General features: G+C 34.2%; 1 protein-coding gene across 1 annotated transcript; it reads left to right on the top strand.

Annotated features, from left to right (window-relative positions):
* The first annotated feature begins 6,936 nt into the window (after positions 1-6,936).
* On the top strand, positions 6,937-13,497 carry LOC117632437 (transcription repressor OFP8-like). Its single transcript, XM_034365906.1, has 2 exons — positions 6,937-7,218; positions 12,782-13,497. The coding sequence occupies exons 1-2, from the start codon at positions 7,124-7,126 to the stop codon at positions 13,227-13,229; spliced, it is 543 nt and encodes a 180-aa protein (XP_034221797.1). The 5' UTR covers positions 6,937-7,123; the 3' UTR covers positions 13,230-13,497.
* Positions 13,498-18,602: the final 5,105 nt, after the last annotated feature.

Below are 18,602 nucleotides of genomic sequence, written 5' to 3'. Positions count from 1 at the left end.
TCTTTATATTATATGTTTGTGGAATCCCTCAAAGTAAACATATACTGAGAAAAAAAAATTACAGTGAATATATAATCACTCATATAGACAACGAGAAATATTATGTGATTGGACAATGCTTCTGACTGTGTGTGAGGTTTTTCAAAAAACGTACGCCATCATTTTATGTGATTGGACATGATAGAGATACTTTATTGATTCCCCATGCGGCATCATATTGACAACTTATTGAACACATTTGACGTGTTCAAAGATTTAGACGCACACACCCATGATGACTTAAAACCATTGTCCAAATATTTTATATGTAGATTATTATAATAAAACAGATACTTTTACAGCCTTATATATGAAAGGAAACTAATACTTGTATTATTAAAAATTAGATAATGAACATTAAGGAAATATACTTGTAAGGTTGGTTATTGCAAAATATATTTTTATGGTTGAAAGGAAAGTGAGTTATCAAAAAATTCCGAAGATTCACGGGAGATGCTTGTTGATGTAGGTTATTGAAGTTGAAGTTAACAAGGATATATAACTAGGGTTGAGAGGAAAGTGAGTTATCAAAAAATGTTTGGATTTTTTCATTATGAAATGGATGATTAATAGCTTCCCCAAGTTTTATAACGTCACAAGGAGTTCCTAGGAATTTTCGATGTATTTTTTGGATTTTTAATTTATTTATTATGAATTTTAGAAGTAAAATCAAGAAAAATAATATTAAATATTATAGGCAACACGTGGCAGCAGCTAAAGGTGGCGCCGTCAGTGTTTCCAAAGGTGGCGTAACATGATTATGGAGGTCCAAAATTATGATTTCACATATTTGAGTTCAAGGTAGTCGTTGGATCAAAGAACATGAGTGTTAAGTTACAAAACATCAACTAGTGGTTTATATTGTTTTAAAATAAATTTGAGTTTACATTATCACTTTACATTTTTATAAGTGAAAATTTTGCTTTTATAGTTTGAGGGTGTAGAGAATGTCACGAGGAGTTCTTAGGAATTTTTGGTGTATTTTTTGGATTTTTAATTAATTAATTATGAATTTTATAAGTAAAATATAGGAAAAATAATATTAAATAGTATATGGCAACATGTGGCAGCAGCTGAAGGTGGCGCCGTTAGTGTTTCCAACAGGAGGTGTACCACGATTGCTCCACATGTCATTTTGATTACTTTTCCAATTTTATATTTTAAAATTCTTGAAAAAATAATTAAAAATTAGAAAAATACACTGAAAATTGCTAAAAACTCCTCAAGGCATCATCATGATTATGGAGGTCTAAAATCATGATTCACGTATTTGAGTTTAAGGTAATCGTTGGATTAAAAACATGAGTATTATGGTATAGGACATCAACTAGTATTTTCAATTACTTAGAAACAAAGTTGAGTTTTTATTATCACTTTACATTTTTATAAATAAAAATTATAATTTTAGAGCTTGATGACGTAGATAATGTCATAAGAAGTTCCTAGGAATTTTAGGTGTATTTTTTGGATTTCAAATTAATTTATTATGAATTTTATAAATTAAATCCAAGAAAAATACTATTAAATTGTATAGGTCGACAAGTGGTAGCGTTGAAGGTGGCGCCGTCATTGTTTCTAATAGGTGGCGTCCTCCGATTGCTCCACATATCATTATGATTACTTTTTTCAAGTTTATCTTTGAAAATTATTTTTAAAAATTAAAAATCAGAAAAATACACCGAAAATTGATACAAACTCCTCACGACATCATCTTCAATTATGGAGATCCAAAATCATGATTCACATATTTGAGTTTAAGGTAATTGTTGGATCAAAGAACATGAGTGTTAAGTTATAGAACATCAACTAATATTTTATATTGTTTAGAAACATATTTGAGTTTTTGTTATTATTTTATATTTTAATAATTTAAAATTTATACTTTTAGAGATTGAGGGTGTATAGAATGTCATAAGGGGTTCCTATAAATTTTTTATGTATTTTTTGGATTTTTAATTAATTAATTATAAATTTTAGAAGTTAAATTCATGAAAAATAATGTGAAATAGTATAGGGCGACACATGGCAGCAGCTGAAGATGACGCCATTGGCGTCCAATGGTTGCTCCACATGTTGTTTTGATTATTTTTTTTAAAGTTTATCTTTAAAATATCATAAACAAATTATAAAAAATACACCGAAAATTGCTACAAACTCCTTATGACATTATCTTTGACTCTGCAGGTTTAAAATAAAGATTTCACATATTTGAGGTCATAGTAATCGTTGGATCAAAGAACACGAATATTATGTTATAAAACATCAACTAGTGTTTTAGATTGCTTAGAATTAAAGTTGAGTTTTTATTATTAATTTACATTTGTATAACTCAAAATTAAACTTTTAGAGCTTAAAGGTGTAGGGAATATCACAAGGAGTTTCTAGGAATTTTCGGTATATTTTTTGGATTTTTAATTAATTTTTATGAATTTTAGAAGTTAAATTCAAGATAAATAATATTAAATCATATTAAGCGACATGTGGCAGCAGCTGAAGGTGGCGCCGTCAGTGTTTCTCCCAACAAGTGGCGACCCACGATTGGTCTATACCCTTTAATATTATTTTTCTAGTATTTAAATTTTAAAATGCATAATAAATAAATTAAAAATCATAAAAATACACCGAAAATTGCTACAAACTCCTCACGACATCATCCTCGATTATGGAGGTCCAAAATCATGATTTAACATATTGGAGTTTATAGTAATCGTTTGACCAAATAACTTGAGTGTTGTATTATGAAACATTAACTAGTGTTCTAGATTGTTTAGAAACAAAGTTAAGTTTTTGTTATAAGTTTATATTTTTATAAGTGGAAGTTATATTTTCAGGGCTTGAGGACATAGAGAATGCCACAAGGAGTTCATAGGACTTTCTGATGTATTTTTAAGATTTTTAATTTATTTATTATGAATTTTAGAAGTTAAATCCCAAAAAAATAATATTAAATTATAGGAACTCACACGTGGCAGTTCCAGAAATGAGAGCTATCATTTTTTTGACAGATGGCGTCCTATGATTGCTCCACATTTCATTATTATTATATTAATATTTACCCTAAATTATTATTATATTGTTTGGATCGTGAATTATTATTATATTGTATTTAACCTAAATTATTATTATATTGCATTTAACCCTAAATTATTATTATATTCCTTTTTACCATAAACTATTATTATCTACCCTAAATTATTATTATATTAGTTTTTACCCTAAATTGTTATTATATTTCCTTTTATCCTAAATTATTATTATATTTCCTTTTACCCTAAATTATTATTATATTTCCTTTTACCCTAAATTATTATTATATTGCTTTTTATCCTAAATGACTTTTATTTTGCAATATCACATGGATTTAAATGAAAAATATATTTTAAACATAATTTAAATTTTAAAAAAATTGTATTACAAGCTAAAAGATTATTTTTAAAAAAAAAAAACCTCTCTCTCTCTCTCTCTCTCTCTCTCTCTCTTTGTGCCAAACACCCCGAAGGAAAAAAAACAAAAAGTGAACCTGCCCCACCCATTTTTCTTTGTTCTTTGAAATCACAACCCCAGCCCCTTCCCAACCCCGAACCCCATACCCCCCAAGACAACCATACACTTATCAGTACAACCCCAAATTGCTTCTGCTCTTACTTCTTATGCCTTCAGAAATCTTCCAGATCAACTTGTATTGGCTCAATATGCAACTCTTGGAATATTATCTTTGTCCCATCAAAAGAAAAAAAATACAAATATGGCTAAAACCCAAACCCAGAAAGAATGGTTTTTCAAATTTCATTAAAAAAAAGGAATTATGAGGGAAAAATCAAAATAGAAAAAGTGGGTATGATTACTAAACTAAAATCTGTGGGAAGTTCATGAAGAAAATGGTACATGAACATTTCTTTGTAAAATTTGGTGGAAAATCGGAATCTGTAAATAATAAAATAAAAGAAATATTAGGAAAAAAGGGAGGAAATTCATTCATCCCAGCTCAGCCCACTACCTCCCCTTGATTCTTACTACCCTAGCCTCGTAGCCACGCCTCCACCACGACCATCCCGCCCAACACCCGGCTCTCTCTCCCTCTTTCCAGCCCCATCGCCAGCCAACTGAGAAAAAAAAAACACCAGCAAAGCCACCCCATCCCCAACCCAACCATTCTCTCTCTCTGTGCAAAATGTTCTCAAGAACCCAGTTATTCTACAAAATTTGACAGAGCAACCAGAGATCTATAACAAATAGAGCCCCACTGCACAGATGAACACAGAAACAGAGTCCCCCAAATCAAAATCAAAATGCTAACTATGACATTAAACCAAGAAAAATATGAAATCTAAACAATACTTAGATCTGAGAGTTTTTATCAAAAATAGCCAAAATTTACCCCCTACTTTCATTAATGTCAGTTTTTGCAAAAACTTTCAAAAATAGCAAAAAATTCACCTAAAATTACTCAAACGCCCTCCTAAGTAAAAACCCACAAAAACTTTTTTAAAAAAATGCAATTTTGTTTTCAATTTGATTTTAAACATATATAAAAACAAAGGTTTGATCCCATGTTATATCATTGGAGGAGTTGAACCATGAATATGACTTGATTCCTAGCTAGTTCGAGTACTGCATCCACCCAACATTGAGTTGAAGCAAAGCTTTTGTTCTATGATCTCCTTCATCTCCATTATCTAATTACTTAATTATCTCTAATAAGCCGTATATTTGTATTATATATTTAACAAGGCACTCATAGAGTTATTGATTCATCTCCGCAATGTTAAAGTTCATATCGGAATCTAATTAGCAACTTTGAAGTCCATATATGGCTAACAAGGGGTTGTGTGTGGCCTCCAATGGTGATAGCATCAACATGGTTGACGACAACAAATAATACCAAAGCTTCGAGCCCAATGACAAAGACAATAGATACTAACATAGGGGAGTTTTTATGTTTAAAATCAAATGAAAACATATATTACAGTTTTTATGTTTTGCTTTTTTAGGTTTTTGTGGGTTTTAGTTTTGAGGGCATTTGAGTATTTTTAAGTGAGTTTTTGGCTATTTTTGAAAGTTTTTATAAAAACTGACATTTATAAAAGTATAGGGTAAATTTTGGCTATTTTTAATAAAAACTCTAGATCTGATCCAAAAAATAAAAAAAATATCCAGATTCTCTCTCTCTCTCTCTCTCTCTCTCTCTCTCTCTCTCTCTCTCTCTCTCTCCCCAAAACTTGGATATGGAGTACGTTGTGGTGGGTTGGATTTGAGTGCGATGGTTGTGACTGTTGGGTTTTCGCCGGAAGAAGAGAGATGGATGGTGACTGTTGGGTTTTCATAGAAAATCCCTTAAGCCAAGCACCAGTTGTGTAATAAACCACCAGCATCAATAATTCCAGTATTTCTGCGAAAGGGTAGAGATAAGAGAGAAGAGATGGGTTGTAATTTTTGTGATGGGTAATTTTAACCCGGTTGTAGCGTAAGGAGGATATTAATGTTAGCCTTTTGATCAATCTAACGGCCCAGTAAGTAGTCTCCGTAAGTAACCTCCGCACAAAATCTCCGCATTGTAGTCTCGCCGTTGCTAAAGAACTCTTTCGACCTAGTTCTGGTCTTTTGGGCCTCGTTTAATTTCTATTATTCTTTTAGTGCCGGTTAATTCGGAATCCGTCATTATTCCCCCCAAAATCCAATGTTTTTTATTAACTCCAAATTAGTTTCATGCCAAGAATCTTAGATATTAGTTTTCAATTTGAGTTATTATTAGAGATATTTAGTGATATATTCATTCTTAGCACTAAGATTATAGATAAACTCTACAACATTGAATTTCTATAAACAAATCCAAAAAAAAAACCAAAAAAATGATAGCAGGCCTTATTGAAATGAATATTAATTATTAAATTACTTTGATATCCTATTAAGTGTTGAGTGCTGCTAAACAAACCCTAAAATTAATTGAGTACACCCTATGATCTAAGTACACCCTAATATTTTAATTAAAATGTAAAATTAATTAAGTACACCCTATAAAACTACCAAAAATACCTCTGGTACACCCTAATACTTGTAGCATTATTTTATAGTTAATTTTCAGCTTTATTTTTTTAATAGTGTTTATAAATCTTGGACTTTTCATATGGATTTATGCTTCTACTAAAACTGTTGACACTTTTTTTGCAATTCCAAGTTCTTGCAATCACCACCTCTTTCGTTAAAAACACAATAGGACAAGCAATCTCTTGATTATGGTTGAATATGGTTAGTAGGGTGTACTTATTAAAATTATATTTGTTTCACAATTTCATATATCCTTTTTGGTCATTTTATATTAGGGTAAATCAGTAATTCAATATATACTTTTATAGTATGGTGTACTTAGTTAATTTTAGGGTTTATTTAGCAGCACTCTTGAGTGTTTTTGATATTTGTATGAGATTTTGGGGTTAGGCTTATTTTAAGAAATTGATGGCAATTTTTGATGTATTTTAAGAAATTGATGGCAATTTTTGATGTATTTCTAAAGTCTAGGCCCTTATATGAGGTATAATAGTAAATTTATTATGTTTATTAAAAAAATTTGTACGTAACCGAAAATAAAAAGTTGTTGATTATTATTTTATAAAGAAGAACAAAAATAATCAATTTATTTTCCTTCCAAGCTAAACAATCAGTTAGATATGTTCATTGAGAAAGATTACATAATATTATTTTTATTTCTTATAAAATATTGTTTTGATATAATATATAGATGATAAACTTGAAAGGGAAGAATCTTATCACGAAGGTTGCCTTTGCCAAGGTCACACATGCTTTTAAGTTTGATTTCCAATACTCTTAAGTCAAATGCTTCTTTTATAAAAATAAAAAATAAAAAACCCTCCTCTGCTTCAACAGTAATACAGAAAAAGACTCCTATCAAAACACACCCCCTCTCTCGTTCACACAAGTCTCATGCCAGAGCAAAAATATTGATTGCTGAAAAAGACTCCTACCAACAATACTTTCCCAGCTTCCTTAAACCAAAATCTCTCTCTATCTCTCTCTCTCTAAAGGCAATAGTGAAAGGAACTCTCTCTATATCTCTCCCTCCTCTCCAATGTCTTCAGCAAAAGCACAAACTTATCAAACCCTACTCATATCCAATATTGCAGGTTATTTGTTTATGGCAAGCCAAAAAAGCTCTCTAGATATATGTATAAATGTAAACTATATTAATGACTGCACATGATAGAACACACATCGAGAATATACAAGAGCACATCTCCTCAATCCGATCCCTTCATACACTCATTCTAGATGGGGTGAATTCTTTTGTGCTGGTTGGCTTGATCGGTTGAGCAGGGGCACTTGTATTTATATGCATCTTCCTAAGAGTCTTGCCCATCAAGAAACTCTTAAGAAGTCCTTATTGCATTAGGTTTATAACTTCTAATCCACAATTAAGATAGGAATCCTTCTAGCTCTTATATTAGCCTTAAAACACTAACTTTATAGAGCTACAGGTTTAGTTTTTTTGAACTCCTAATTGATATAAAGTCTTAGAATCCTTTGATGATTATAAGACCACACTTTAATGGGTTAGACATCTACACATCTAACATTCTCCCACTTGGTCTAATGATCATCAAGAACTCAATATCAATTACTGTAAGGCCTGTGGAATTCAATTCAACTATAATTCCTAATCAAGTCACTGTCAATCAAAAGAACAAGCATGGAACTATCAAGACTTATTGAACATTTCAATATTTCAAGGTCTTTATAATTACTCATACGAGCTCTCAAGATCACATGAGACTTCCGTCAAGATTAGAATGTAGAATGATTATGACCAAACTTAATTTGTGTTTACAAAGTCACTTTCATTCATACGCCCTCCCTTATGAGATTACCAAGATCTCTCCTTAATGATTCTGGTATGAATTCATGTCTTATGCAGTGACTGTAGCTAGCTATACTGCAATATGACATGTAACTGGATTCATTTGTCAAGAATAATAAACATAAAACTGAAGTCACATAATTTATTAAAAGAATTGAACCAAACAGTAGTGAACAAAATAACTGAACTGTCTCCAAGAAAATAATGAAATTAAGTGGAATAAAACTCGGCTCCCACTGATTTTGCATATAGAAAATGAATGGCATAACCAAATCGAATCAAATTTCCCATTAATACTTTTGGGAATAACCTCATATAGTATATCAATCAACCAATGCAATTTCCTTTCATTTACCTTCTACCTTACAAGCTTGAAACAAAAATCTTAAAGCTTATTAGTAATCATAAATTCAATGAAAGGTAAAAGTGTCATTGATTAACCACTGTTAACTGAAAATATGAATTAAATAACAATTAACATATCCAAACAATCTTTGTTCAGATTAGCCTTAAAACCCTTAACGAAGAACTGGAACATTAAGTGATTAATCATAAACAGTCAAAACTAAATGTATGCAACAAAGAAGATCATTGAATGCTCCCACTCATTGAATACATGTTTTGCACCGAAAAATGCATCAAGAAATGAGCATAGCACAGATCATATTATTCTCACCGAAATCGTTTCCTTAAGATTCAACTTTAATTCCTTTAATTTATTTCTCAAAATAGCACTTTACTAACACATATCTTGAAAAACATATAACATGTCATGCAGATTGGTCTTTAGTTGAGAAATAACAGAACTGTAATGAAAAACATATAACATGTCATGCATATTGGTCTTTAGTTGAGAAATAACAAAACTGTAATGAATGCATTAAACTTTATTCACTTTGTACTTTAAAAATCAATTAAATTTTCTTTAACCAATACAAAATAAAAAAACTGTAAACATTGTAAGAACTTTAGTAGCTAAAACAAACAGCCAATCACCCAAACATTAGTCATAAACATATAGATGCATAAAACTAACACTTAAGATGTAAAACTTCAATGTGTCAACAGCCAGAAAACAGTTCCAAGTATGCTCCAAAACCTTTATGAGCTTTATCAAAATATAAGATAATAAGGTATTGAGTGTGAAGCCCAAAAACTCTACATCACTTCTCCCACTTGGGCAAACACTAACTACTTTGCTACTTCAATATATAGTGCACCAATAACCTTATGATTAGAAACACTGTGACAACATGCTGTAAAAGAACTTTCAAGGCGTGCTCCTAAATGTACTTCACAGTATAAGCCTAAATGCACAGAACTGTCAAGAAATTTTCCGTAATGATATGTGATTACTTGAGAATTTACCATAATTAATCTATATGTCGGATTAGCTTCAAATTTCATGGAAACAAACTAGAGACATTAATCTTCATACATAAAAATTATAGAGTCGTTTATAGCTAATTAAAAGGTCTGAAATTGATCTACAAATTTAATCAGAAAATCTGTCAGCACATACTTTTCCTGAACACAGATCACTTATAAAATTCTCACAAATAAACTACACATCCAATAATCACGAAATTTTGCAGAATTCATGAAGACTCGTATATGCTTAACATATCAAAAATTCAGGTCATTTGGAGATCTTTATGTGGGTCATTCAACAATCATTATACATAATGCAGAAACTGTCAGGAAAATTACTGTGCATCTGTTTCAAATTTATAAATTCACCAAAAAATAAATTCTCAACATATTTTCATGAAATCAGCACCTCCAAAAACCTTAGAAAATCATCCTTCTCGTCTAATTTTGTCATTAGTTAATTCGAATTATAACTTCACCCTAACAGACGACATGTTAGCATAGTTCAAAACTGGAAAAATTGTCAACTATAAATTTATGAATGCTAACAATATACACCTCAAAATTTAGTTATCCTTATGCATTCTAAACATTCAACATTAAGTTCCATGTAGGTACAAAACAATTAATACCATATCACAAAGGCAAAATATAAAATATCACTTTATCAAGTTTAAACACTTTTAGCAATCAAAAGATCGTTTGCATCTTGAGTATCTTATATATTGCAATGTGCCACTTTTGATTCAAAACAAAATTAGTGAGCCTTGATTAGAAGTGCAATTTGATTCATGCAACTCATTCAATTAAGAAATAACAGTAATACAATATCCTTAAACATGATCTACGCTTCAAATTGCATGGCCTTACAAAACAGCCAATTTATTTTATGATGAACATAACCTTATGGATTAATCCAACTTTACATGATTCCATCAAATACGAATTAATACTTTTAACACATGTGGATCAGTCCAACTATACATGGTTTAATCCAAATCACTTACGGATCAATCCTTTTACATGTGAAGTTGCATTGATGCTACAAAAACATTCACTTAAATGCATACAAAAAGCAACCAAGTCTCAAACATGTCCATACATAAACAAACAATATAGCCAAGCAAGAAAGTTCCAAAGTAGCTCACGTTTCCCTTTATGTGATCAACCGAATTTATCTTTCCTTGAGTCATGAAAACAACTTTTATGACTATTTAAGACCACTATTAATAAATTATTATCAGCAACTCAAGCATGTGAGATTTATCAAAACCGATAAATGGGACATGTATCATGTTACAATCCATATAACAAAACAAAACCGTATATGCGCCTAATGGAGTTAAGGTTCACTGTGACATTCTGAAAAGTTTTTAAAACACAAACATATCTGGATAAGCTGTCCCATAGTGCTTAAAAATATCTGTACATTATTGATTCACACCTGTGGGTTGAGAATCAAACATGTTTTTAGTGATCACCAAAAGAGTCGCTATATGAATTTCTTTCGTAGGTTAAATTCTCACATCTGTGGATAGAGAGAAATTCCTATATTAATTCACATACGTTATCTTTTGGGTCACTCCACCATTAATATACGTGGACAAAATTTCCCCAGGAAGCTTTACTTAAACATTATTAACTTACACCTGTGGGTCATAAGTTAAACATGTTCTAAAACACTAGACGAATATTAGGTCTGAATAAACTTCTTGTACGAGAAAATTTCTCATCTGTGGATCAAGAAATTTCCTGTTAGTTTACACAAACCCTTTCTCCATGTTGTTCCATCACATCTGTCATCAATTTGTATTCTTTTCATCTGTGGATGAAAATAGCACAAAAGGCTACTAGTTGTGATGCAATTATTGATCAATTTTTAGATTGGAAACTAAATCTGCAATAGTTAAGCTGCTGTGGCTCGCTTAACTAATGCAATATTCGAGATCTCCAGTCTTTGATCAATAGCCTTTCAAACATGAATGATAAAAACTTTATATTAAAAACATGCTTAACAGAATGCGTTAGTGAAACAAAAGATTAGAAAACAATACATGCTGATGTAGCTTTCAGTTTTAGGTTTTATCTTTTGGTTTGGTACTTTATAACCTTTCGCATATATACATTTGCTATGCTAATATATATAATAATAAAAAACCTGAAAGTCAGCTTGGTTAGATAGAATGAAATCGTGTGCAAAATAGAATTCTTGATCGTGTGATGTTTTAGTTTAGTATTGCCTTAAACTCTGATTATACACACATATATTCTTTATACCGCAAATCAGATATTAAGCATGCCTGAGATCAAAACTTGAGGCCAAAATTTAATATGCCATAGAACATGATGATATTAAAATTAACACTAGAAATCTAGATCATAGCGCAAAATGATTGATGAGAGAATAGCTAAAATGGATTTCTCCAAATAAGTCATGGTAAAACAATTCATGACATATGCGATATCTAAAAAATAAAAAAAACTTATATGCGTTAGCCAACGCAATGATTAGTAATTAGTAACTGTAGCTTGCGGCATTTTCAATTATATTTTGCTTGGTAGAGACAAAAGTATTACCCAGCCTACAAAAAAGTTTTCATGCATATATAATGGTTCAAAGTATAATTTGCAATGTCCAAATAGGTGAGCAAGTTCCTTCCGTTTTTAAAATCTCACAACAATTATATTTAGAAAAGATGAGCCAATTCTATAGTGCAACTCCTATGTATCAAATTAGAGGCAATTTTAGCCTTTTGCATGCACGTCTATTGATGAGAAACAGATATAGAATAGGTCATTCATACATACCTCGTAAGCTTATATTGCCATATTTGAGGCCCTTTTATATGTCTTCTAGAATCTTTGAATTTGAGTCAGGTACATCAGAAGTCGAGACATTAAAATCAGGAAGCCCTCCGTGCATCCAAGATTTTCCCCATAACGCAATTGAATTTCGAAAAGATGCCTCAAAACCAAAATTGGAGGCCCTGTCAAGAGGCAGTAAAAGAGGAACAACTTTTCGCCTTTGGCAAAATGCCGCCCAATTGCAGTGGCTGAAAGGATGGGTGATTTCTTTTGGTTCCAAAACATGCAGCCTAGGCTCTGATACCACATGTAAACTATATTAATGACTGCACATGATAGAACACACATCGAGAATATACAAGAGCACATCTCCTCAATCCGATCCCTTCATACACTCATTCTAGATGGGGTGAATTCTTTTGTGCTGGTTGGCTTGATCGGTTGAGCAGGGGCACTTGTATTTATATGCATCTTCCTAAGAGTCTTGTCCATCAAGAAACTCTTAAGAAGTCCTTATTGCATTAGGTTTATAACTTCTAATCCACAATTAAGATAGGAATCCTTCTAGCTCTTATATTAACCTTAAAACACTAACTTTATAGAGCTGCAGGTTTAGTTGTTTTGAACTCCTAATTGATATCTCCCTTTGATGATTATAAGACCACACTTTAATGGGTTAGACATTACACGTCTAACATATGAGCCAACTCCAAAACCCAAAACCCAAATCAAGACTCTTTCAAGCTCTTGTGACAAAAATGGCAGTTTCACTGTTGATGACGACGATGATAATGCGGACCAGTGCACCTCCACCACAATCTCCTTCAACAACAACTCCTCCTCACACCCGTCTGATTCATCAGAAAGCACAAATCCAAAGAACACCAAGTTCCCAAGCCCCAAGTGGACAAAGATCGACGACAGCATTGCTGTGGTGAAGGAATCCAACGATCCCTACCAAGACTTCAGGCAGTCTATGCTGCAGATGATCGTAGAGAAGCAGATTTATTCAAAGGAGGATCTGCAGGAGCTGCTCAGCTGCTTTCTTGAACTCAACTCTGCATCCCACCATGATGTTATTATCCAAGTTTTTACACAAATCTGGAATGATCTGATCAGAGAAAGTAAGAAACCGATCATGTGAAACCCAGCGGTGACATGTGTCATGGCCATGTGAGGCATTGAATTGATGGGCAAGTGGGAGAGGTTGGGAAAATTCATTAGCCATAAATTCATGGGGTTGGTAATCGAGATTAAAGCACTTGCTGAGAGATATTGTGTTTTCCCATTTGGATTGGTATGTACGGTGGGAGAAAAATTTACGTGTAATGGGGTGTCACTGTGGTGATATTATCATGTATTTTAATTTTCCGACATATTTGAAATTTTGCTACAGTGAAATTCCCTTTGTATATGAATTCTTCTAGTATGGTGGATAGATAGGAAATTTTAAATAGCTTAGAATTTTTTATATATAAGAAAATGAAACGGAAATCTTTTTTTTTGTGTGTCTGTTTTTGTATGTTCGTGTACAATTTCCAACATGGGTATTCAATAGTAACTGTGTGGTTTTAATGAGTTTGCAGTTCAGCCATCATTGTTGCTGTTTCTATGTTTGGTTGGTGCTTGGCAATGGCATATTGGAGAGATCTCAAATATTTTTGTCCGATTGCATAAGCATTTACTGGCTTAGCTTTGCAGTACTTCTCAGGTAGGAATACCTTCATCTTACCATAGAGTAAAGATGGTTTCTCATCAAACTTTTTTCTTTTTTTTCTTTTTGAATACAAGGGGGTTTCTCACACAAATGTTTGCGTCATTGAGATTTGAATCTAAGACCACTAGTCATTCAGAATCAATGCACTTTCCATTGGACTAGATTCGTTGGTGATTCCATCAAACTTAACATGACCTATTCATTGGTTTTTCTAAAATTAATTAGCAATGCCATATTCAATGTCCACAAATAAGATAACACCTATTCAAACCATCTAACTCTTGCAATTTCAATCTTTTTTTCTTTTTTTTTTGCATTCAGAAACGGCAGTTTTGGAGAAATTGGTAACCCGTATCCATTAAGTGCCCCCTTAGGAGACCTTAAAACTTAGGTTTGAGCCAAACATAGCTTGGTTTAAAATGTGGGACATCAATTCTATATCAAGTATAAGTATATGACCTGTTAAGCCACTGAGTAAAGGACACTGATTTTGGTGTCTATACTCAAAGGCCATTATGCAGCTACTATTTCCTTGTCGGTTCTCTAAATTGGGGTTCTTAACTATGTGCGCAAATTTTCTTCAGTTTGATCCAACAAAAAAACAATCCTACAAAATAAATTTAAGGAGTTTCACTATTATGCTCAATATATCTATATGGGCTCAAGTTATAAAAAAAAATATATACATGAAATTGACTTTAGAAAACCAAAGCTCATTTACAACATAACAAATAGGTTTCGAACTTCCCATAAATTACAAAACGGCCATAAATTTCTTAAAACAAGTCCAACCCCAAAACCTCATAAAAATAAACCTCAAACAATCAACATGGCATCAATGTAATTTAATAATCAAAATTAAATTCAATAGGGTAAGCTGTCCTTTTTTGGGTTTATTTGTAGAAATTAAATGGTTTGTTTATATAAATTAAATGGTGTAGGGTTTATCTATATCACTAATGCTAAGAATATGTATATAAACTAAATCCCTCATAAATTTATCACACTACTAGCAAAAGAGGCAAAACCCACAGTTCACCTATATACATTATTTTGGGAGTATTATTGGCCCACGGGCTGAAGTGGGTAGCCTAAGGTTCGATGGGCCAAAGCTCGGCCCAGCCTGATGATTAGGACCGCTCGACCCGGCCCTTTTTAAGGTTGGGTAGGGCTTGGGCCTGGGATTTGAAACCTCCGGCCCGACCCAAGTAGGGCTGCCCATTTGCCTTGTTTTGTTTTCGCTTTTGCCTTATATTGCCTTATTTCCATTCCAAATGGGGGATACTTCCATATTTTCATTGTAAACTTAAGTAAATAGAGTAATATAAAAATAAGTAGTAAAAAGACAAGACATTCACTTAAATGGTTGGAATGAAAGTAAGGCAAGGCAATATAAGGCAAAACAAACAAGCAATGGGCGGCCCGTGGGTGCCCCAGCCCGAAAAGCCCACTTAAGTTTGGCCCTATGGGTAGACTCGGGCCAATCCCTTTCAAACCTAGATCCGCCCCAAAAAAAAAAAAAGCCCAATAAAACCCAGCCCCCGACTCCAAATTAAACCCCTTATTTAAATTATTTAAATTATTTAAGGGAAATTACAAATTTACCCTTGAGATAGGGGTATTTTAGTCATTTTCTTACCCGGAGATAGTTTGGGGCAGTGACTAGTATTTTTGGATAGGTCGTACTGAGATGAGTTCGTAGACACGTAGTGGGCTCGAATCGGAGTTGTAACGAGAGAGATGTGGTCAAAAGAAACCCAGTGGCACAATCGTAATTATTTTGAAATGAGATTTTTATAAATAAAAAAAATCAGATTTTTTTTTTCTCTCTCTCTCTCTCTCCCCTCCCCCTGGAAGTGGTCTCTCTCTCTCCTCTCTCTCGCACGCGTTATGGCAGCCGGCCACGTTTTGGCCGGTCGTGCTCTCTTCCGGCCACCAATGATGACGGGGCTGGTACCAAAATGATCGGGCCGTTGTCATCTTCCAACCCCAGCCGACTCCTGCCTCCAGATGCCGCGGTTTCGCCGGAAAATGGAGAAGAAGCGGCGGGTGTCGTCCGAACTTCTCCGCCGTCGATCTCCCTACGCCGGCCACCGATTCCGACGAGCGAGGTATGTTTTCTCACTTACTTTTCATGCTCTAGTTGCCTGTTAGGTAGATCGGATCGATTCTTAGTGTAGGTAATTCGATTTACAAATTGAAATTCAGCTGGTTTTGGAATCTCGATTCTGGCCACTTCCGATCAGTTTTTGGGGTAGGTCCAAGAACAAAAGTGGCTCCAAATAGGGTGTTATACCTAGAGTAGGATTTTGGAGCGCTGGTTTTGAGATTTTTCAGCGATGAGTAATCGCTTTGGGCACCCAGTTCTGCCGGCGCGTGGGCCAGGGTAGTGAAGTTGCACTGTGTCTCGATGAGATCCTTAGGTTGTCACGAGTGCGTAGGATTTCGCAAATCTCAATTCGGACGTCGTTTGATTACCGAACGGATACTGCCTATTGCGTGTTATTCGGGTTTGATAGGTTGGGACCGTTGGATGGTCTCAAATTTAATATATGTCAATCTAAGTATTTCTAGGATCATGTAGGAATTCACGGATTGTGAATCGGAGCCCCAGAGGTTCCGATTTAATAATTTAAAGTTTATGTTTTATATTAACCGTCAGATCGTGCGATCGTGAGCGATCTGACAGTCTGATCTAGACCTAAATTGCAGGACGAGTGTCCTATACCTCGTAGAACCTATAGGAACTTTCGAATAGAAATTTGGAGGTCGTGGGCTCCGTGGGCCCGTTTGACCAGGGTTAGGATAGGTTGACCCTTGGTTGACCGTGAGTCTCCTGGAGTAATCTCACCTTTCTAGGGGGATTATCGGGTGCTAGACTATTGTTGAGGTTTACACAATATTAAAAGTAAATTATATATTTATATACGTTTGTAAAGGGATAAAAGAAGTCTAGAATGTCAGTTTGAAATGTTATACGCACCACCTTAGGTACCTCCCCAAATTTTGGTTACACTACAAGTACCACCATGTTGATGTTCAGGTCGCACGTGGCGTAGGTTATCCGGCGTATCGACAGACCCTATATGTGTCATTGGTTGTACAGGCGTATGGGGAGATATTGTGATATGATGTTGAGGTCTCGCGTGGCGTAGGTTATCCGGCGTTGAGATAGACCCCATACGCGGCGTTGGTTGTACCGGCGTATGGGGAGATTATGTGATATTATGTTGAGATCGCAAGTAGGTTATCCGGCGTGTTGACAGACCCTATACCTGGCGTTGGTTGTATCGGCGTATGGGAAGATATTGTGATATGATGTTCTGGTCTCACGTGGCGTAGGTTATCCGGCATTGAGACAGACCCCATACGTGGCGTTGGTTGTACCGGCGTATAGGGAGATTATGTGATATTATGTTGAGGTCGCACGTGGCGTAGGTTATCCGACGTGTCGACAAACCCCATACGTGGCGTTGGTTGTACCGGCGTATGGGGAGATATTGTGATATGATGTATAGGTCTCGTGTGGCGTAGGTTATCCGGCGTTGAGACAGACCCCATACGTGGCGTTGGTTGTACCGGCATATGGGGAGATTATGTGATAGTATGGTATGGTCACACGTGGCGTAAATTATCCGGAGTGTTGACAGGCCTCATACGTGGCGTTGGTTGTACCGGCGTATGGGGAGATTATGTGAAATACAGAGAAATGAAATAAGGTATTGCCTATGTGCAGAATTGGGTTTTAAGGAAGAACTACGTGTGGCTTAATCCATCAATGAGGGTACGTAAGCAGCCTAAGGTTATTAGGTGCAGCTGTGGACATAGATGTGATTGTGTTAGGAGGTTAAAACCTCATATGTTGGATTTGGAAAAGTTAGATGATGTATATTGTAGTTAATATTCTTAATTTATATTTGAATTTATCGTTTGCCTTGTTTAAGGCATGAATTGATTTGCTAGCTTACTTGGTAGTTGAGAATTATAGGAAGGCCAAAGGCCGTTTATGTGAATTGCATGAAATTATATTGTGCATGCTGCCAATTGTGGTTATTAAATGCGTTTTTATGCAGGTTGTAATTTTAGGAAATGTTCAATTTCCAGGGGAGACTCTGCCAAAATTTCGGCAGAAAGTCTCGTACCCTTATTCCATTTTGGGAAAAATGGTATAACTTTAGAAGTGGGTCTGATATCGGGGTGATGTCGGAAATTTCCACAGGATTCGCCTCCAGTTTTGGGAAATTCGGGGCGGGTCCTTTCAGATGACGAGCCCTAAAATTAGTGGTCTAGTGGCCATGGTTACTATATATATGTGACAATTAACAAACCTATATGCCATGTTGTATTTGTGTTTAATTGTTAATGAATCCATGTATATGAGTGTGGTACAAATTACAATCTCCTTAGTGATAACTTAGTTTAATTTTATTTCACTATTTTGAACCTAGCTTGTGATGCACCTGGCTGCTTGAGTGATGATGTGGCAGCTTAAATGATAATATGTCGGCTCGGGTTCTGACATGATAATTGTTGAGTGTTAAACTTCAAAATGGGCCCCATTTTGTACGTGATCGAAACTGAGGCTCGAAATTTTTTCACAAGCTTGATGAAGGTCGTTGAGTCTTTGAATCTCTTGATGGTTATTTTGGCAAGAAAAAAGTCTATTTAGGGTATGTTTGATACATCGTATTAGGCTCTTGATATGAGTAAATAGTCCATGTCAGTTATTTTGTGTCAACTTGTATTATTTAATTACCGGACTATATTAAACGGATTAGATTTTTCATACTCTCCTTACCC

The sequence above is a fragment of the Prunus dulcis genome, chromosome 6 (genome assembly GCF_902201215.1).
Source record: "Prunus dulcis chromosome 6, ALMONDv2, whole genome shotgun sequence".
NCBI lineage: Eukaryota > Viridiplantae > Streptophyta > Magnoliopsida > Rosales > Rosaceae > Prunus > Prunus dulcis.
The sequence above is the reverse complement of the archived record's forward strand: the minus strand, read 5'-3'. Positions and strand labels throughout refer to the sequence as shown.